This window comes from Culex quinquefasciatus, chromosome 2 (genome assembly GCF_015732765.1).
Source record: "Culex quinquefasciatus strain JHB chromosome 2, VPISU_Cqui_1.0_pri_paternal, whole genome shotgun sequence".
Lineage (NCBI taxonomy): Eukaryota > Metazoa > Arthropoda > Insecta > Diptera > Culicidae > Culex > Culex quinquefasciatus.
The window spans coordinates 115,363,400-115,385,353 of record NC_051862.1 but is presented as its reverse complement, the minus strand read 5'-3'; the positions used below and the strand labels follow the sequence as shown (position 1 = coordinate 115,385,353).

The 21,954-nt window shown below is 39.4% G+C and overlaps 1 protein-coding gene across 5 annotated transcripts in view; it reads right to left on the bottom strand.

Annotated features, from left to right (window-relative positions):
* Positions 1 to 21,954, bottom strand: part of LOC6041414 (protein hu-li tai shao) — a 38,600-nt gene that overhangs the window by 5,139 nt on the left and 11,507 nt on the right. For 3 of the 5 annotated variants that reach the window (XM_038258493.1, XM_038258495.1, XM_038258494.1), the window contains exons 2-11: positions 9,793 to 10,385; positions 9,548 to 9,715; positions 9,183 to 9,481; positions 7,697 to 7,896; positions 7,508 to 7,631; positions 2,758 to 2,781; positions 1,621 to 1,734; positions 1,255 to 1,540; positions 1,076 to 1,189; positions 927 to 1,004 (exon numbers count right to left, since the gene is read on the bottom strand). In XM_038258493.1, the coding sequence (XP_038114421.1) occupies positions 927 to 1,004; positions 1,076 to 1,189; positions 1,255 to 1,540; positions 1,621 to 1,734; positions 2,758 to 2,781; positions 7,508 to 7,631; positions 7,697 to 7,896; positions 9,183 to 9,481; positions 9,548 to 9,715; positions 9,793 to 10,369 (1,984 nt within the window). In that variant the 5' untranslated portion in view covers positions 10,370 to 10,385. The remainder of the gene's footprint in view (positions 1 to 926; positions 1,005 to 1,075; positions 1,190 to 1,254; positions 1,541 to 1,620; positions 1,735 to 2,757; positions 2,782 to 7,507; positions 7,632 to 7,696; positions 7,897 to 9,182; positions 9,482 to 9,547; positions 9,716 to 9,792; positions 10,386 to 21,954) is intronic. The other 2 variants (XM_038258496.1, XM_001850624.2) reach the window with 1 other exon arrangement.

The window sequence follows — 21,954 nt, the reverse complement described above, 5'->3', positions numbered from 1 at the left end:
AAGAAGGCAACAACCGGCACATGCTGATTCCTTTTGGTGCTGAAATTCGTTGAATTGAATTTAATACAGAATATTTTATAGTGATGATCAATTTTCTTCGAAAATGATCACCGGCTTCACCTTAACGGTGGATTTTCCTAACTCCCAATTTCTTGCAGAGTTGACGATTTTAGTTTGTTGTCAAAGGCTGCCTTGATTTTATGGGTGATTTTTTCAAGACTTATCAAAATATATCAAGTTGACAGCAATATGTTTTCTGAAAGTCAGTCAAGTCGACATCAGTTCACGCTGATGATTTTACACCGCAGTTGTCAAGCGTATCCGGATCAAATCGGATACTCTTGCACCCATCAAAAAAGTTGCAGGGTATTGAATTTCCAACGAGATCCTCATACTTGAACAAATTTGGGCGAGACTTGCGCCAACTGCTTAACATTGGCACAGATACATATTTTCGTATAATGCAAAAACAAAGTGAGCCGTGGGTGCAGATCTTGTTTTAAATCTTGTTACTCTTTTTTTTATCCATGACGTAATTCGTTTGAGTTCACGGCAGCAATCTAAAACTGAAGGTGTATTGACGAAGAAGTCAACTTTCTGTTGCGCGTGTTTCAGGCATATTTTGTCTGAAAAGCTATCATCAAATGTAGCAAGATTTGGATGAAGCATTTCTTTCCTGTTCATAGTTTTAGTGTTAAAATCAGGGATGCGTAGTCGGGAGACTTTTTTTACGATTATTACTTTTTGAGATAAGGCGACCCGACTGTATCGATCTCACAATGTTGTCAACAATAAACCCACCGTCTTGACGTCATGTTCACGCTAGTTGGCATTATCAAAAAATCAGAAAGAAGTTTACAACTACAACAGAGAAACACACACACAAGTATTTACGAGAAGGGGTCTTGATTAGTGTTTTTGCTTACCATCGCTCAGTACAACTTCCGGTTGACTAGGCTTGGGGACCTGCTTTGTTTCTATTCTAAGCACCTGGTGTTCTGCGGCTGCAAAGAAAAAAAAAAACGAGGTAATTTTAAGTTTTATTACGAACTTTCCTCAATTATAAACAACATACCAGTGTCAGTTTCAGGCTCGGACTGGCTTGGAGGGCTCATGGGCTGGTTCTTGGGCTTGTCCGAGATTTGGAGAGAGCTCAACGCTTCGGACTCGGAGAAATCTGTGTCGGTATCTGGGTGGGGGTAACAAATCGTTTAGTTTTTTTTGTTGGCGTTGTTTGCACAAGTGACAACATACAATCACCATGTCGCTTCTTTTCGACCGTTTTCTTGTATTCGTTCAGCTCGTCATCGGTAACGGAATCGAACGGATTCTTCGCGTACGGTGCCTTGTACACCGTGGCGTTGTGTTGGTACCCGCGCTGGATGATACCCTTGGAAGCGGCTCCCATGAGGACGACGTGGTCACCGGTGGCCGAAACGTTGGCGTCCTTCATCCGGTTTGCCTCGTCCCAGGATACGCCCTCGAGGATGTGCGACTGCGGTCCGGCCGAAATCTTGTCAGCCCTCCGGTAGTCCTTAATCTGCATTCGGACGCGCGCGCGCAATAAAGCTCAGTTTAAAATTGGGTCCCGAAAGGGAGCATAAAACTTCATATTATTACCTGCTGCTGGATTCGCTTGAACTCTTTCGGATTGGTATTGGGGGGAACAAACTGCATAGCGCAGTCAATCTTGACCGGCGTCGAAGAATGTGTCGGCGATGCTTCCGCTACCCACTACCGGAGAAAGAAAAAAAAAAAGAATACACACATACGTTGGCGACAACGGAATAACGGTGGTGTTTAAATTTTTGATTCTACAAATGTACAGACAACAACTATTTGCCATCCCAGATCTCGGATTGATTATTTTGATTAGTGGTGCAACTACTACTTATTCTTTAATTTATTTTTTTTTTTTGCATTTTGTTTAAAGCAACAAATCCACATTCCTGATTGTGTTAGCTTGCATGGAAATTTATTAGAGTGTAGCGAGTCAAATAGGACAAAGATCGTTGCGTCCAAATGTAAATTTGCATTATATATATATATATATATATATATATATATATATATATATATATATATATATATATATATATATATATATATATATATATATATATATATATATATATATATATATATATATATATATATATATATATATATATATATATATATTTAAACTCTTTGTTCAACTTGACTCAATAAACTTGTAAATTTTAGCATACCTTTTGATTTAGTTTTTTTAGTTTGCAGTTTCTACTAGAGACATTCTTGTCGCTTGATTTTTTTTTTTCTTTCATCGGTAGAGGTTATGCGGGAATAATTATTTGAGTTAGAAGAGCAACGGCAAACCACACTACCACTTTGTGTAATAATAAACGTGACCCAAAGACCCAAAGAGAGCAAGCAGAGAGATTACAGAAGTCAACAAAAGAGCACGAATGCCGCAATGAAATCATAACCCGAGTAGGAAGCAAAAACACTCATTTCCGTTTTTTTGTCACCGTTCCTTAACCAATAAACAACCCGGAAATAAGTCCTTTTCCTCACCACTTAGTGAACCAACTAAAACAAAACATAGGAGATAAACGAAGTACTGTACAGGTCACTCTCTGCACGTCGATATTTGCCGCCACGATAGGAGACACGTTGTTGAAAACGGGTTTGCCTGTCGCTGGATGCTCGTATCGAACGTGAGCGAGATTGAATCAAAAATAAAAGTATAAAACGCTTTTTGCGATTTTCTGTTACCTCGTCAACGTTTGCATCAATCCACTAAAACAAAATCAAAAGAAAAAACATGAATACAGAATGGGGAAAAAAAGGCTTGGAAATAAATTTTTTAAAATAATAGAAGAGATAAAAAAAACTTATCAAAAACAACGAAACAATACACAAAGACATGATAAAACACTCAATCGCACACACTATAGCAAAATCTCAGTTACTAGTAATAGGGCAAACTTTATTTTGGACTTGACCGTCTTACACAAATATAAATTTTTGTTTGGTTTGTTTCCATCAATCATATATAGTAATAGTAAATATTGTTTTACCCTTAGCAATTATTCTAATGAATACCTAATAGTAATATCTAAACATTCTACGGTTTGGGCTATTCATATATCTGTGTGATGAACGTCGTTGTGACTACTTCTTTGCAAGATTTGAAAGAAAAATACGCTAGCAAATAAACCACTTTTCGTGCGGGAAACACTTCATCAAAAGAAAGATATTAAGGGCGAAAATGAATGACAGTTCTACACAACATTTTTGATTGATGCATCCTGAATCAAGATTCGAATGTTTTTTTAAACAATGGCCGACGGAAGAATGACATGAGCAGTGTCCTTAAGAGGCATTTTTGTAAATATTGCTCGGTTTGTTCTAGAGGTCGTAAAATGCCATTTAGAATTAATTGAAATATTTTTTAACAATTTGCTGGATTAGGGATAAAACAGGTATTCGCCTACTTGTTACAGCAGTTGACGTATTGATCCCAGGGTAAATAAGATCTATTTCTTTTTTCAATAATGTTTTAGTATATTAATTTTTAAATCAAATTTACAACTCCAATACTTCTAACTAACGTGAAATTTTCTGAGGATTCCGAATATGTCTAAATTGAGACCAAAAACGTTACCTAATCCGTTAGGTGGTTGGTGCCTTCCTCACATTTAGAGGGTAATGCTATATAAAAAGTATGTATGTATGTAATTGAACCCCCGTCTTGGCAGGACTTGGCCATGACCACAGTATATTTCAACTGAGACGGTTCGGTTAGTAACCACCATCTCAAGAACCTTTGAAGCGAAATACCTTTCTATGGCTAACGATTTCTTCTGAAATTGTACAGACATAGATCGGTAATGCAGATGACCCGGGCCAGGCAATCCACGACTCCCTCGTCCAGTTCATGAGTATATGAGATGGCCCTGGGCTGTTTTGAGACGGTGTTAGTAGTTATATAATGGTTTTGATATATTATACCTTGTGACATTATTTCTCCACTACGGATCAATTCAGTTCTAGAGCATTAACTCTATGATGGCCGACTGGTTAGCGTCCAAGACCATCAATCTAAAGGTGTGAGTTCGAATCCCACCTGATTTTCAAAGGTTTTTTGTTCATATTCAAAGTTCAATTCCTGATTCCAAATTTCAAGGGAACCGACCGGGATTTGATCCCTGAACCTTCTGCTTTCGAGGCAGAAGCCGCAACCATTAAGCCACGGAGCCGGCCCTTAGAGGGCAATGCTATCCAAAATAGATACAAAAGGGCATTCATACCGTCACAGATTGGATAGTCAGATCTTCATAACTCAGGGCACTTATGTGCTTATAACTTTTGATAGGGTTGTCAGATCTGCAATCTACTGAACTCGTTGGAAAGGTCGTTTGATTACCTATCCAAGGACAGGTTGCATTATAGATCCGGACAACGTTTTTGTCAAAATATCTGAGATCCGGCCCTGAGAAGTTCATAAATAACACTTAATTGCTTATAACTTTTGATAGGGTCGTCAGATATTCAATCTTTTGTCTTTCGAGTACCTTTCTTAAAATATATAACATGACGAGGTTTATTACAAAAACCACCTTTTTTACAATCTCCCGGACTTTTGTCAAAATTGTTTTTTAGCATAACTTTTGAAGTACTTGAAGTAAATCGAAAAACAATGAAAAAACTGCAATTGGCCAAAAAGGTAATTCCGTAGTCCTTGTAATTCCCTAACTTTTGACCTATGGGAGTATGGGTGTTGGAAACTGTTGCAAAAAGATATTGAGGTTTTAAAAAATCAATTTTCAACAGTAATTTACAAAAGCTATGAGAAAAAGTCAAACCAATCCTGGATGTCTAGGGCACATTTGAAGTGCTTCAAAAGACCTTTCGAATGCTTCTAAGAGATTTGGAATTGATGAAGTTTTAATGTGGGAAATGCGGGCAATTTTAAGATTTTTGATGTTTTTTGGACCTTAAACTTCAAGGCCCGTTTTACCCCACTTCCCTTTGTCATAGAGGGCTTATATTTGGCATGAGTTCATCTCAAGTATAGATAAACAAACGCTGAAAGTTTCATCCAAATCGGAGCACCTCGATACGACCTGTTACACACTGGTGAAAAACTCGCTCTTAAGGTTAAACGGGGAGGCGCTTTATATTGACATCACGACTCAAATTTTTGAAAGCACTTTTAAGAAAAACGCCGTAACTGAAACTAGTTCAGTATTTTGCAGACGATAAATAGAAAGATAGCAAACAATCTTCAAAAGTTCAGAAATTGATTTAAGTTGAACAGAAGTTTTCGAAGAATTCACCTTAAAGCTATAATTCTTAGTCAAAGAAAAACATTCAAATCTTGATTCACAATATTTCAATCAAAACATGGTTTTCTTTGTGTTGTTTGCAGAAGCATTTTACATATAGTGATTATATTTTCATTTTAATTTACCATTTCTGAACCATGAATTCAGAACCATCATTGATAGTCATTGCCCCAAAAGTGAAAGACACCATCTACCACCTTAACACAGTCATGAATCATTAAAAATTTTATAACTACCTTGTGTTGCGAGAACAAACATATTTAACTAACATTTTTGTTGACCGAAAATAACTGCACAGTCCAGACTCGATTCTTTGAAGTCATGAATAAGCACCAAACCAAAACAAATGAAGTTTACTTGTAGTTCCCAACATCCAACTTTTGATGAGTTTTTCCAAACGAGTAGCAGGTAAGCTTCCATTGTTTATAATAATATATACTCTCAACACATTTAGTGAAATGCTTTGACTGAAGTCCTTCGTGTAGTCAAAGAATGGCAACTGACAGTGACCTCCGATCCGGACCCGAAAGCCAGAAAGTTATCTGACCGCACCCGTCTTCGAGGGCTGACAGTTGGTTAAATCGCGGGGTTTTGTTTTTTTTGTATATAAGCTTGAAGGCAACTTTGTTAAAGTAAATGCAGCTACACCACACGAAAAAGCTAGAGGGTTTTATTCTTTTAGTATTTGTAAACTTGTATCTTTAGAGTAACTAAAGCTATAATATTCTGTTATTGTTACGGACCACGGTTTTACATGTAAATATAATGGAATGATCAGAAATACGTGCGATATTTTCGTGGGTAAATGAGAGATAAACTAAGGATGGTCAAATATGAGCAATTGTATCAAATTTAATTTAAAAACAATCGCAACCATTTTGTTTGATCGTTTACAAATCAATTGAAAAAGTTACAAACGCAAACACATGGTCCTGCATGAATTTTCAAGTTGTCACTTTCAAACACAGGTCGTTGCAAGTTGTCATTGATCATTTTTTTTATTTAGTCGACTCTCTAGTTGTCAATGATTTGATTCTCTATTTCAATATTTCTCGAACTGTTGGCCCATTTATATTATTTTACTTGAAATATTTGTTTTTTTGCTACTCAGCTTTTCGGAGAGAATCATTGCAAACGAAAACAAATAAATTCAAAGCACCCTCGAAAGCTCCGTTTCGTAAAGGAAAACGAGAAACAGAAAATATTGACAAACGGGAAACATTATAGGAGCAAATGAAAACCAAATGCCCGTCGATGAAAGGATTCAATTAACTAGAAGGAATACCCAGGGAAAAGGTGCGTTTAGACAGGGAAGATTGACAGTTGGGACAGTTTACAAAAAAACAAGCAAATGTAATGCCAAGAATTTTATAAAAAGCAAAACCAGATTCATTGTAAGTTTGTTAATTAAATAAAACTCAGTGGAGTACCCGATTCGAGTAGTAGTTTGACAGTTCACTCCATAAGAAATACACTGTTCAACACCCATTCGCGTACTCCATTGATAAGAAAAAAATAAAAAAGATATACAGTATCTCTCATTTACATCGCTACCATTCAATGACATTTAGCAAGAAAGCAAATCCAAATTATTTCTAGAGTAAATTTTAAAAAATCCAGATTTGTTATGTTTTATGGATCTTTTTTTTCAATTTACTCAGCTCATCCCAATCTTTTTATCATTTTTTTTTTGTAACATGACTGATTCCTGCAAAGTCTATTCAACACGTCGTAGTTGCTGTTTCTCTAATTAAATCAAAAGTAATAAGATAATGTATTCCGGCAACTTGTGGTTCTTTCGTTACATGATAAAACAGTGCTAATTAAGAAGACCTGTAAAAAAGGTCGAAAAAAGATCAACAAAAATCAATGTTGACAGGACTAGACATTTCAAACAAGTAAAACAAAAAACTCAAAGCATGGTTTGATCCAGTAAACGAATGCTAACCCTACCCTACCGTACTCTAAACAACTATGCTCTGCCGTCCAATCAAGGTTTGCAATTGCCCGATTGCTTTGTGCCAGGTTTTTGAATAATTCTCTTCAATGCGAGTCACACAGAGATGAAGAGGAGAAAAGTGTTGCCCCACGATTATTTAGTTCTTTGATTTGTTGGTGTTGAATTCGCAAAAAGGAGAGTGTGTTTAGTTATTTTCAAACTTGATAATTTCTACCTTTGTGATTTTCTTAGGATCTGGAGTGCCCGTCTCCAGCACCTCAACCTTCTGGTAAACGTTGGGCGAGTTTAGCCAACGGGAACGGTCGCCGCCCTTGCGGAAGTCACCCTTCTTCCAGATGCTGTGGGGAAGTAAAAATCCATCATTGATTAGTTGAGCTTACACAATCTTATGATCTAAAATTACCCCTGTCTGAACAGCTCTTCTTCCTCTATCAGATAGCCAAGCGATGAAACGGCCGGAGGCACTTCGACATCATTTTTCGGTTTGGGAAGGTCGTTCTTCACCAACGGGTTTCTGTAGATGTAGCCGGTTCGGAAGCCGGCATTGTCCAGCATGCGCATAAGGGCTTCATACTCAGCACCACCTACCCGCCATTTGGGTACCTTTAAAGCAAAAAAAAAAAAGTAAACAATCGATATTTTATATAAACGTTACTTAATCCACCCTTTGGCTGTTGGCGCCTTCTTCGCATTTAAAGGGTGCTATCCAAAATCCAAAAAGTGCGTAAATAACACTTAAGTGCTTATAACTTTTGATAGGGTTGTCAGATCTTTAATGTTTTGGGCGCGTTGGAAAACTTTTGATTACCTATCCAACGATAGGTCGCATGAGAGATCCGGACAACGATGTCAGCAACATATCTGAGATCCGGCCTCCAAAAAGCGTGTCTTGTCTTGGACACGTTATAAAGGTTTTGCCTTCCTCACCTCACTGAGGCAAGGCTATAAAATCACTCAAAAATTGAACTTTTAAAATAAGCCTCCCAGATATACCTTTACGTATACATATCGACTCAGAATCAAATTCTGAGCAAATGTCTGTGCGTGTGGATGGACGTAGAATTTTTTTTCTCACTCACTTTTCTCGGAACTGGCTCGACCGATTTTGTCCGGATCTATGTTTTTGGATTTGCCTTCAGGTTCTTTAAGTCTTTTTAAATTTCATCCGGCTTGGTGCAGTACTTTAAAAGATATGTTCGAAAAACTGTTTTGGTTGATACTAAAAGGGTCATTATTTACATAATTTGAAAGCTCCGGCGGATAGCTGTCGGAACTTTACGCTCAGTGCACGCACACAAACACTGCAGTGCTTTCAAATGGTTCATTAAATTTATCATACCTAGATGGCAGCACTCAGATGTATAGTGTCTTTACTAAGTAAGCGTTAGCCAAAGCTTTCGTAGTGTGTGGTTGCAAGGCTTTTAGGAGGAAGGCAGCAACCACCTTCCGGTGGATTAAGTAACGTTTTTTAAATACCTTTCTGAAAATGTATAGCATGACGGGTTTTCTTACAAAAACCACCCTTTTTACAATCTTCCGGACTTTTGCTAAAATCGTTTTTTTAGCATAATTTTTGAAGTACTTAATTAAACTGCATAATTTTTAATAGCGACTTATGGGACGACAAGACGGATCGAATGACGTCAAAACGGACAAAATCGGTTCAGCCAATGTTGAGATAATCGAGTGATAATTTTTTGATCAACATCCCACACACACAGACATTTGCTCATTCTGAGTAGATAGGTATACATGAAGGTGGGTCTAGGAGGTCTTATTGAGAAGTTGATTTTTCGAGTGATTTTATAGCCTTTTTTCAGTAACGCGAGGAAGGCAAAAAGAAAAATGAAGGATTGTCCTTTAATGTGAGCGTACACCGCAACACCTACCTGCTGACGCTCCCTGTTGTCGGCCGTGGCAACGGCGGATGCAACGCCCTCTGGCGGCTTACGCGAGGCATCGTAAATGGCCTTGCGCGTTTCCTCCGGGATCAAGATCAGATTGTCCAGCCCCACCGGCATCAGCTTGAGTTGGGCCTCGCAGGCGGCAACAATATGGTTAACGGCGTAGAATGTCTCCTCGACGGTTTCACCACAGCAGATTGCACCGTGGTTGGAGAGCAGCAACACTTTGGACACCGGTCCAAGGCTTCTCAACAGCTTGTCCTTCTCCTCGGGTTCATAAAGTGCTGCAACAATAGCAAGACTTCATTTATAGTGTCGACTCATAATCGGACTCGTCGTATTCAACCTACCTCCGGTGTAATTATGAACGGACAACTCGCCAAGCATAGCGGCGTCCTTGGTGAGCGGCAGCAACCCTTGCTTCAAGGCCGAAACGGCGACCACCGAATTGCATCCCACGTATATTGCACATCTAATGTCAGGTCGAGCGGCGTGGATCACGGAGTGCAATGTAAATTCTGCAGAGATGAAACGGATAAAAACAAGTTAAAACCTAAATGAAAACAATCACATAATCACGCCTCCCGTTACGTACGACTAGTGTTGACGCCGAAATTGGTGGTCCCTTGCTCGACAATCTGGCCCTGCATGTTAATCTTGTTAAGCGAGGACGCGGTGATCTCGTGGTTTAGCACACCGTACGGATTAACCAGAAACAGCTCCTGGTCGGCGTTCAGACGGGCCGTGATCAGACTGCCGATGCCCTTGGCCCAACCGTACAGGTCAATCAGCCGGAACGTGGCCGCCAGCTTGCAGCGGAGAATCTTTTCGCCCTTTTCGTAGCCCATCGCCTCCATGCCGCGGATGTCGTTGATCGGTACGACGCAGTTGGAGCTCTTGAACACGCTGCCGATGCGAGCCGCCGGCACGCCCATGACCTCGGACAGCTGCTGCAGAATGCTGGACGGACCACCCTCGCGTATTTGACCATCGACGATCCGCTCGAGCTCTTCACGGAAAAGGCGGGAATTCATGATGGCCTCCACCCGTTTGCGGCGCTCCATTTCGCGCATATCGGCCTCAATGTCGGCCGGACGAGTTTTGTTGCATTCTTCCTCTTCGGCTATCGTGTCTATGCCGTTGTGGTGCGGGACTGACTCAGTTTCGGCCATCCTGTCTTTTCAGTTACTGTTGAATAAAAGAAACACATAAAAAATATATGAGAATTTGGGACTATAACAAATTCATGAACGACATTTGATTAAAATGTCAAGTTCAAGTTAAATTTGAGAGGCAGTTTCGCATAAATGTTTCATGGGTAATATCTCCCCAACTGCACAAAAATGAATACAAATTCTAGATCATCGTTCTCTGATTCGCAATTTTCAGTGTAAGAACGGCCCTTGGCCGATCTTATGCACCAGGTTCCCGACAATCACGCACTGCCCTTACACCTACATCTCACCCTTGCTCTGAGACAGTACGAGCAACACGCTAGAACACGCTTTGAGTGTTCGTGCCAGGCATTCACACCTTTTTTCCGGTAACGCATTTTAACTTGGCCGGGGGTGGTACAGTGTTTCGGGTTTGATGTAAGTGTAAGCGCCTAACTATTTATATTGTGCCTATCAACTTTAATTAAAGCAAATAATGCTATATTTTTAGTTTGAATTCAAAAACTAATGGTTATTTTACTGTGTATTGTTTTCTCCGGAAATCATCTCTAATGGTAAGTCGTGTATGTCTGTTGCTATTTCTTATGTCGCGGTGTTTTGTTACAACTTTTTTTTCTACCCAAGCATGTTATAAAAGTTTAAAAAAGTACAATAGTAATATTTGTGTTAATCCTTCAGTCGATCCATAAATTGAGTAAGGTCTCGAACTTCACTTGTTAGAAGAAAAGGGTGAAGATTGAAAACAATAGACAGTAAAGGTGAATAGACTTTTTAAAGAATCAATAGTAAAAGAATCATAATTGTATGTTAAAAAAAAGTAGAAGGTTGATGTAGTAGAGTTAGAAATAATACCTCTATATTATTCAAATAAATAAATAAAGAGGTAAATCAACAAAGAATAGGCAAATGCTAAATAGACTTGATATAACTAGAACATTAGGGAAAGGTTTATTTTAAAGAAAAAACACAGTTTTAAAAGCATTATTAATTGGTAAAAAAGAGTGACAAGCATTGAGAGATACGAGAACCAAGAGTTAATAAAATCTAAATCGAATGGTAAACAGAAGAATTAGTAAAGAAGTACGAATCAGTAGAGCAAAATTAAAACAGCAGATAGATAGTAGCTGAAAATGGAAAGGAGAGAAACCCCGTTCTGCGATGATCAGGTACATCCACAGCATTTGACTCAACATACTGCGAATCAAAACAATACCGTCTACAATCACAAATTACTTCCCTTTCCCACATTGACGCACCCCTTTCTTCTAGCCGTCTCGACTCTGACCCTCGGTGGTCGAAGGTTTACGAGCCGTTTCCACAGGCCACCAACTAGGTTACACCTTGTCATCATAATGACTAAACCAAGCCAACGGGGAGGTATGAAAATAGGACACTTGCAAGGAACCAGAGCCAAACTGTATCGACCAAGATGATCTAACAGCACTACGGATGTAGTTGGGCTCCTTCCGGGATGTCCCTCGCCTGGGCGTTAACCGACGAGTATCATCAGTATCATCCACCCTTGGCCTGCAAATTCGAAATCATCGTTCTCTGATTATACTGAAAATTAGTGGAGGTTACGGTTGATGCCTTCCTCACATTTATATAGTTTTTTTGGTCAAATAAAAATTTGCAACCTACAAATGTTTTCTAAACATAAATTCATATACTCAAAACTATCGATAGGGTTGTCAGACTTTCAATCTTTTTAACTCCCTGCTTTCGATTAATTAAAAAAATATTGAAGTATGTAATTGAAATATGGTAATACGGAGAATCGTAAAAGTACTGTATTTTATTCAAAATGCAGAAAAAAGTTATATAATGTTTTCTTTGTAGAGCAGCAACTTAGAGTTGATATCCAGGTGGGACCGCCGGTTGATGAGAGAATAGAGCATCTTGGTGATCTTACCGCATTTGATCGTGGCGTTCTAGATGTGCTTGGCGAGAGTCAGCTTCTTGTCCAGGGAGGTCCCCAGATACTTGACTTCATCCAACCATGGCACCTCGCTACCCAACACTGACACCTCCCTGCGCTTGGGACTTCTCGGCGTTTGTTTTCACCTTCCACTTCTTCTGGTAGCGTTCGATGGCGTTTTGAGCAGCTTGCAGCTTGGTCACTACGATGACTGGGTCGGAGTCCGACGCGAGGTACCTCGTGTCGTCGGCGAAGAGGAAGTAGCTGACACCGTCTATCATTGCTAGGTCCGAAAGGGAGGAATGTTAGTCCGATAATTGAAGTTGCAGATTCATCAAGCATACAGTTTTTCGCTATATACCTGTTGTTACCGCATGAGACCGTTGAATCCACAGCATCTCCTTCAAGCATCACGTGATTAATAGTTTTTGGGTTAGTAGGATAAGGTATTGGCTTTTCGATGCCTCCCGAGCTACGATGCTATGGGGAGGACTTTCATAACAGACCCGTCGGCGAGCCTTCCGAGCAACGATGCTATGGGAAGGTCTTTCTGGTTAACACACAAAATCACTCACACAGATATTTTGCTCCACTATTATCTCGACGTTCCAAAATGGCAGCGCGTCTTTCGATCATTATATAGAAATGGCTTTTTCATCGTAAAAAAACCTTATTCATGTATACACAATTTACCCGACGCCGTGCCTTCCGATCAACGTTGATATAGAAAGGGCTTTGAAGGTCACAAAACAGTTAATTAAGATTACACAAGCACATAAAACACAAATTACTCAACGAAAATGATGCTCAAGACGCAAATAATTCAGTAAGGCAAGCGCGTGGCCACGTCACAGCACACAATTCACGACAAAAATGCGAAACAAAAGGCACACAAAAAAAAACACTCCGAATATTTTTTACGACAACGCGCTCCCTTTGCCAATTATGCACTCTCATTCGATTATACCACAATCACTCACCCGATACGAACAGCGACACAAAAGCACGACTGGCGACTGATTAAAAGTCCCAGTGCCAGGGTGGGACTCTAAACAGTCCTGGTACGATGGTCTTCCGGCGAGACAGGGGGTTGGTGATGGCTGCACGCACCCGCCGTAAAAACCAACTGCAGAGAGCTCCAGATGCGAGCCAATCCAATCGCCGACCCGATTTTCCCGGGATTGGAAACTCGGGACGTGGAACTGCAGGTCTCTCAAATTCGATGGGAGCGACCGCATTTTTTCCAACAAATTGCGGGTCCACGGCCTCGAAGTCGTGGCGCTTCAGGAGGTGTGCTGGAAGGGAAAGGACCTCCGAGAGTACGGGGGTTATACTATGTACTGGAGCGGCGGCGATACAAACGAGCTGGGGGCAGCTTTTATCGTGCTGGGCGAAATGGCGAAGCGCGTGAGCATCATCAACGTGCACAGCCCGCACATGGGAAGCGACGCCGATTACAAGGACGCTTTCTACGAGCTTCTGGACCGCGAGTACAGGAAGTGTCCAAAACACGACGTCAAGATTGTCATCGGCGATTTAAACGCTCAAGTCGGCCAGGAGGAGGAGTTTAGACCGGTTATTGGGAGGTTCAGCGCCCATCAGCAGACGAACGAGAACGGCCTACGACTCATCGATTTCGTTACCTCCCGAAACATGGCCATACGTAGTACCTTCTTCCAGCACACCCACCTATACAAGTACACCTGGAGATCACCAAACGACACGGAGACGCAAATCGACCATGTTCTCATTGATGGTTGGCACTTCTCGGACATAATCGACGTCAACGCCTACCGTGGCGCGGACATCGACTCGGACCACTACCTGCTGGTGGCAAAGCTGCGCCAACGCCTGTCCGAGGTCAACAAGATCCGGTACCATCGCTTGCAGAGGTATAATCTAGAGCAGCTTAAGGAACCTGCGTTGCCTGACGAGGGGGAGCTCGTCGAAGCTTCTTTGGAGGCCTGCTGGAGCCATATGGAAGCAGCCATCAACGCAGCGGCATCGAGCGCCATCGGGTACGTGGACCGAGTACGACGGAACGGCTGGTTCGACGAGGAATGTCAGGCGATTTGGGACGAGAAGAAAGCAGCGCGGGACAAGTGGCTGCTGCACAACACCCGTGGGAACAAGGAGTCGTACAAACAGTTGCGAAGACAGCAAACCCATCTCTTCCGGGATAAAAAGCACCGCCTGGAAGAGTTGGAGTGCCAGGAACAGCTGTATCACTCCAACGAAACGCGCAAGTTCTACAAGAAACTCAGTCAATCCCGGAAAGGCTTCATGCCGCGGGCCGAAATGTGCCGGGGTAAGGACGGAGGCATCTTGACGGACGAGCGCGAGGTGATCGAAAGGTAGAAGTGTTCACCATGAAATTTCCTACAAGATGCATGTGTTGGTTTTACTGGGGAAAATAGGCTACCCAAAATTAAATGAACAAAGTTTCGAAAAATGCAATTTTTTCGACATAAGCCGTCTGGGAAGGTCCAAAAACTTAAATTTTGGTCCAATATTTATAGTGCATATTAAAATCTGGACAAAAACCTATAGTTTGAAGATAATACACACCTGATTGAATCAGTTTTTGTATTGATTCCAAGCGATTTTAGAAAATTGTTCAAAAAAGTGACTTTTTCATTAAATCGACTAGGGGGTGCGAGAAAGTATTTTATTATTTTTTCTTGTCTAAGAAAACATTGTTTCTAACATCATAATCTATCATTTAAGAAGTGAGCACCTGAAATTCCTCGACATGACCTCAAAATGGGACAGGCTACTGTATGTATGTATGATCCCCATACCCGCAGGCAACTTGGTCCCGAAACACATGTGAGCGTTAGGTGAACAATTCGCTCATCTTTTACTCCATATGTTTTTTGCACGAATTTTTGTGCTACAAATACCGGCGCATAAAACAAAATGATTTCCGATTTCCCGACAAAGGGCAAAGGGATTTCAGGTCAGAACGCGTTTGACGCACGTATCCCAATCCCGATCATCCCAATAACAATTTGAGGTATTCTTCCATAACAAAAAATGTTATTCTCAAGTTTTTCTGGCTTTCAATCAATATCAGACCAATAACTAATTTTGTTATAATAACATAAACTGTTATTGAACTCTTATGCAAACATGGATTTAGAGAGAATATTACATAACACTTCCTTTTATTTTAACAGTATTTGTTATTGAAATGGCATGAATTTAGTTATTACCGTCTGTTCGGGAAGGAATACCTTTTAGACCAAAATATTCATCAAATTTTTCGGTGAATCTCAAAGTAAGTATCGTTCGTTTTTTCGTGACGGAATATTTTCTAATGTTAGACGTTTCACTTGCAAATGTAGCAGTGAGTTTTAAGTTTCTTTTTACTAAAAAATCTTGCATGAAAGAGGAGAGACAAAATATATTGAGTTTGTTTTTAGTGTCAAAAGTAAATCTATTGATAAAAATTCTTCGATTACTTATAGGACCAATAATCACCGATCTATGATTTTTTAAATATAATTTTTTCAGAGAATCTTTTTTAAACACTACATTTAAAATACATATTTAGTCTTTTGCCTTGTTAAAAAAATCTTATATAAATTGTCAGCAATATATATTTTTAAATTGTTCGAAAATAGAAATATTGAAGACTACATCTACATTCATTGCAAATTCTCAAGCACATTTTTTATAAAGGAAATTTTATTTGCATTTTTTGGGGTATATTAACATTGGATACTTTCACTTTACTTTTTACTTTTGAGCTTTTGTAGGAATAAGTATTAAAAAGTGATCATTCAGTAGCAGATATTGATATGAATCAGCCGAAAGATATAATTAAATATTGAATTGGAAAATGTTGTGACTTAGAAATAAAAGTGATAATTCTAAACACAATAATTGTATGGTTTTAACTGCCGTTCTACGCATAATTGTCCCATGTCAGTTTTTGACGATTTTGACTTCATGCCATTTTTAAGTTTAGTCTGATGTGTACTTTAAGAAAAAACACATATAATCTGGAACTTTGTTCGGAAACTCATCAAAAACAACACCAAGTCTGTTTGTCCCATCGTTGAACTTCTACGCATAATTGTCCCACCAAGTATTTTCTTACACGGAATCATTAGTTTTACTAAGCATTATGCCTTGTTTACCTGTTGTATAGCAAGAGGATTACAAATAAGGGTGATAAACTGCTAACTGGGGTGATTAGGGACACATAGGGCGAATAGGAACCCACGGGACAATTATGCGTAGAAACGCAGAAATCGGTCGAAAAATTTCAATCGCGTTTTTCTCAGTTGCACTTTTTTGAACATGGGACAATTATGCGTAGAACGGCAGTTAAAGTGTTACAAAAAAGGTATGCATATAAGTAAACTTAACACTCAAACGCTCGGGTAGTCATTTGACCCCTATTTTTTTTCTTAGAAATCCCATAACTTTTGATAGAATTGATCAATTTGGGTGCTTTCAATTGCAAAAGATCCAGATTTGTCTATATTTTGAACTGCCAGATGGGGGACAAATGTGGTCCATTTTTACCGGAGATATTCCGGATTCTGTTGGGGTACCTCGGCCCTCCTATACTGCCCCTGATCGCATAAATGTCCCATATGCATTTTCATCGATTTAGAGTTATTGATGCAGTTTGATTCAAAATTGTGTGCTCTTTCGATAGAGCCTATAACATCCAGTACTTTGTTCTAGAAATAAGGAGGAAATTCAGTTTTTTCGCGAAAACTTAACACGTAGCCTTATGTATGGGACAAACTTCAAATGCGTTTTTCTCAGCTTGCTGTTTTTGCATATGGGACATTTATGCGAACATGGGCAGTATATGGGTATTTGGCCAATACACAGTGGTCGGAAACGCAAATTTAGCAGGAATAATTTATTTCCGCTTCAGGGATGCATTTTCGAGCTTCGGTGTCTAAGAAGCATTTGTTAAAAATGAAATTCTACATCTTTTGGTCAAAACGATATTAGGGTGGCCCAACAATTTCTAATATTTTCAAAACTATCTTCGCTTCTAGATGAGATAGAGGTATACCTTCTTCGACAGTATTGTAGTACTAGCTATTTCAAACAACTTTGTCGAAGACACCAAATCTGTATCTCTTAATCTGATCATTCTACAGCATTTTATATGAAAAGCAGTAGGGTGGCCCATCAAAAAAGTGTTTTTATTGCGTATCTTTTTTGTATTATTTTTAGCAATTTTGGTGTCTTCGGGACATATTTAGAGCATAAAAATACGCGTCTTTTGAAATGTCAACGAAGTCGCTAGGTCATTTTGGTAAAAGTTACAGCGTTTTTAAAGTTTTAATAGGCCTTTTTCAAATGTTTGTATCTTTTCGAGAGGGACACAAAAATACGCTCCGCGGTGCATCTGAAAACTCAAAACTTCTTCTTTAATATGAATATAACATCTCAAAGGGTTTTCTTAAACCCAAGTTACAGCGATTTAAAAATGGTCATTTTATGAGATTTTGTACCATGCTCTATGAGAAAATTTACATGAATATCGCATTAATCAGTATCAAAACTGCTCTTAGTGAGCTAAAATGCAGGTAAAATTGGTTTGTGGACAAACGTGGTCGAACCTGGTTTTTATGGCAACTAGGGTGGTCTTAGATGACCTAGGGTGGTTCATATTCGTTCACTCTTATAAGATATGATTTTTTTTGAATTCGCATAGAAAGAAAAATAAAAAAAAAAACATTTAAACAAAATTCAAACACATAACTTGTTTTAAATAGTAAAGCAGCTGAGGATATGATATCTGATTAGGGTGGCTCAAATAAATTAGAAAATAAAAAGATTAAAGATTTTATTCGTTAGAAAATGTATTTTAACATATTATTATTCCTCTACGTTTTGGTAACCTGTCTTTAATTTGTATTTTTTTAATAGGATAAAACTTTCCATGCATTTTCTTTGACAAAAGGAGTCATTTTGTATAATTTGTATGCCAATACGCGGATCCTTTTCCAATTTATAACTTTTTACCTAAAAATGCAAACAATGATAACGGTGCATTTAATCAAACAAATTTAGTACCAAGTTTTACAACAAAACCAGAACACTAGCCTAAAAGATGTTTCCTAACAAATAAAACAAATTTTCAGAAATAAAATAAGAGTTTTGGGAAATCAACTTTAATATCAATTTCTAAAGTGTGCATTTTTCCCTGAAACTATTTTAAGGGTTCAAATCATAACCTACAACTTTTTCAAGACGCTAAATCGATAAGAAAATGTATCATGTTTACGAATATTCACATTCCCATTTTGTATGGGCAAAATTGTATGAAGCAAATGGCACCCTTTAACACAGTAAATGCATGGAAAGTTTTATTCTTTTAAAAAAATACAAATTAAAGACAGGTTACCAAAACGTAGAGGAATAATAATATGTTAAAATACATTTTCTAACGAATAAAATCTTTAATCTTTAATCTTTTTATTTTCTAATTAATTTGAGCCACCCTAATCAGATATCATATCCTCAGGTGCTTTACTATTTAAAACAAGTTATGTATTTGAATTTTGTTTAAATGTTTTTTTATTTTTCTTTCTATGCGAATTCAAAAAAAAAATCCTATCTTATAAGAGTGAACGAATATGAACCACTCTAGGTCATCTAAGACCACCCTAGTTGCCATAAAAACCAGGTTCGACCACGTTTGTCCACAAACCAATTTTACCTGCATTTGAGCTCACTAAGAGCAGTTTTGATACTGATTAATGCGATATTCATGTAAATTTTCTCATAGAGCATGGTACAAAATCTCATAAAATGACCATTTTAAATCGCTGTAACTTGGGTTTAAGAAAACCCTTTTGAGATGTTATATTCATATTAAAGAAGAAGTTTTGAGCTTTCAGATGCACCGCGGAGCGTATTTTTTTGTGTCCCCCTCGAAAAGATACAAACATTTGAAAAAGGCCTATTAAAAACTTTAAAAACGCTGTAACTTTTTACCAAAATGACCTAGCGACTTCGTTGACATTTCAAAAGACGCGTATTTTTATGCTCTAAATATGTCCCGAAGACACCAAAATTGCTAAAAATAATACAAAAAAGATACGCAATAAAAACACTTTTTTGATGGGCCACCCTACTGCTTTTCATATAAAATGCTGTAGAATGATCAGATTAAGAGATACAGATTTGGTGTCTTCGACAAAGTTGTTTGAAATAGCTAGTACTACAATACTGTCGAAGAAGGTATACCTCTATCTCATCTAGAAGCGAAGATAGTTTTTGAAAATATTAGAAATTGTTGGGCCACCCTAATATCGTTTTGACCAAAAGATGTAGAATTTCATTTTTAACAAATGCTTCTTAGACACCGAAGCTCGAAAATGCATCCCTGAAGCGGAAATAAATTATTCCTGCTAAATTTGCGTTTCCGACCACTGTGTGCCCGAAGGTCTTCAGCATGTCATGTATCTATGCAGGATGATGTTTTAGGATGATTCCTTGAAGTTTTGCATCATTTCCGATTTTATTCTGTTGAAAAGTTTTTATTATATTGGCCAAATATCCATTTAGGAGGCCCGAGGTACCCCAACAGAATCCGGAATATCTCCGGTAAAAATGGACCACATTTGTCCTCCGTCTGACAGTTGAAAATATAGACAAATCTGGATCTTTTGCACCCGGAAGCATCCAAATTGGTCAATTCTATCAAAAGTTATGAGATTTTTAAGAAAAAAATAGGGGTCAAATGACTACCCGAGCGTTTGAGTGTTAATGAGCATATTTTTTATGTTTTTTTTTTATAGAAAATATTTTTTTGAAAGGCCACGTGGTCAGCCGTCAAACCCCCGCCCCCCTCCCCCCCATGGCTTTTCATGGTTTTTTCGGTCTGATTTCGGACCCCCCTCCCCCTAAGGAGACCACGTGGTTTATGCACGACCCCTTAACGCTGCGAAACTTGTTTTTGGGTGCTGATGCTGGTGAGCCAATTCCAATAGGAAATTTTTTCTGTGAATGCAGAAGTGCGAATGTTTGAGCGTGAGTGCATGAGTGAATGAGATTGAACCAAAACAACAGTTACTGATCCACACAACTAAGTTTGAATGTGGTTGTAGATGTTATTTAGAAAGTGTTGCCAATTATCATTCAATGTAATGTTATTATAATTTTTTGCGATTATTTAGTTTTTTATCTTTATTTAAAAAACATGTTTGTTCAAGGGTTTTATTTCAAGAAGCTTTTTTAAGATATCTTTTTATGTTGTTTCGGCTCATTAGTGAACGGTTGCGTGAAAAAATCTTTTTGATTATAACTTTGATTTTTAGCTTCAAAGGTTAATATGTATACAAAACATCACCACGCAAAACGTAATTGGAATCGCGTCGTACTCAATAAATTCTATACGTTTTCGATCAATTTTGTTACTCTGATAAATTACACACTACTTTCTTTTTTTATTTCATGCGTTTTTTACTTTTAATAAGTTCTTTAAAAGAGTTGAATTTGGATGGTGAAGCAGCGCGCACGCCTTGCAGGATTATTCGTGTTTCGAGCGTCATTTTTTGAGTGATTGGGTTTTTGTGTGCTTTAATTATGATTACATTAATTGTTTTGGTTAGCGAACGACTGGACATGGCGTACCATAGGTACTTCGAGTACCGCAGGAATAAAATAGACCCACCAAGCGGTCCTTTAGCCTCTTGTCCAGTAACTCCGATACCCTGGCCTCCCCGCGGCGCTAGCCGGGATACTAGTAACCATTGGAGAGATCGGGTAACCAACCCCGGTGGGAACTCTGGTAGTATGCTGACAGGGAAGGGGGCTCCATCCTCTTCGGAGGGTGTAGCTATGCCGTTAGGCCTCGTGAGAAAGGCCCCGTTACGGTGTCGAGAGAAAACCGGAGCTGGGTCTCGGTAGCTTCAAGGTGGCAGCCCCACCCCGAGACTAGGTATCGCAGCCCCAATCCGGCTGCATACCGAAACCAAAAACATTACGAACAATCAAGAAGGAATAAGGATCCGGAACAAACGGCATAGACCTAGGCACGAAAAGGACACCGATTGGAAACTCGGAACATGGAACTGCAGATCGCTACGTTTCGATGGGTATGAGTACGCTCTGTTGAACGAGCTCAAACCCCGCAACTTCGATGTTGTAGCACTGCAGGAGATGTGCTGGAAGGAGCGAAGATGTGGGAGGATGATGCTTTGGAGCTCACCATGTACCAGAGCGGCGGAGCCGAAAACAAGCTGGGAACCGGCTTCATAGTGTTGGGCAAGATGCGGAGTCGTGTGATAGATTGGGAGCCGATCGACGACCGGATGTGTAGGTTGAGGATTAAAGGCCGTTTCTTCAACTATCACATCTTCAACGTACATTGCCCACACGAGGAATCATCCGATGCCGAGAAGGAAGCGTTCTACGCGAAGCTGGAGCAGAAGTTCGACAGCTGCCCGCAGAGGGACGTCAAGATCGTCATCGGAGATATGAACGCCCGCATAGGAAGGGAGGAGATGTACAAGCCGGTGATCGGGCCGAACAGCCTTCACACCGTCACCAACGACAACGGCCAGCGGTGCATCAACTTCGCAGCCTCCCGCGGTATGGTGGTACGGAGCACATTCTTCCCCCGGAAAGACATCCACAAAGTCACCTGGACATCGCCTAACCAACGAACAAAAACACA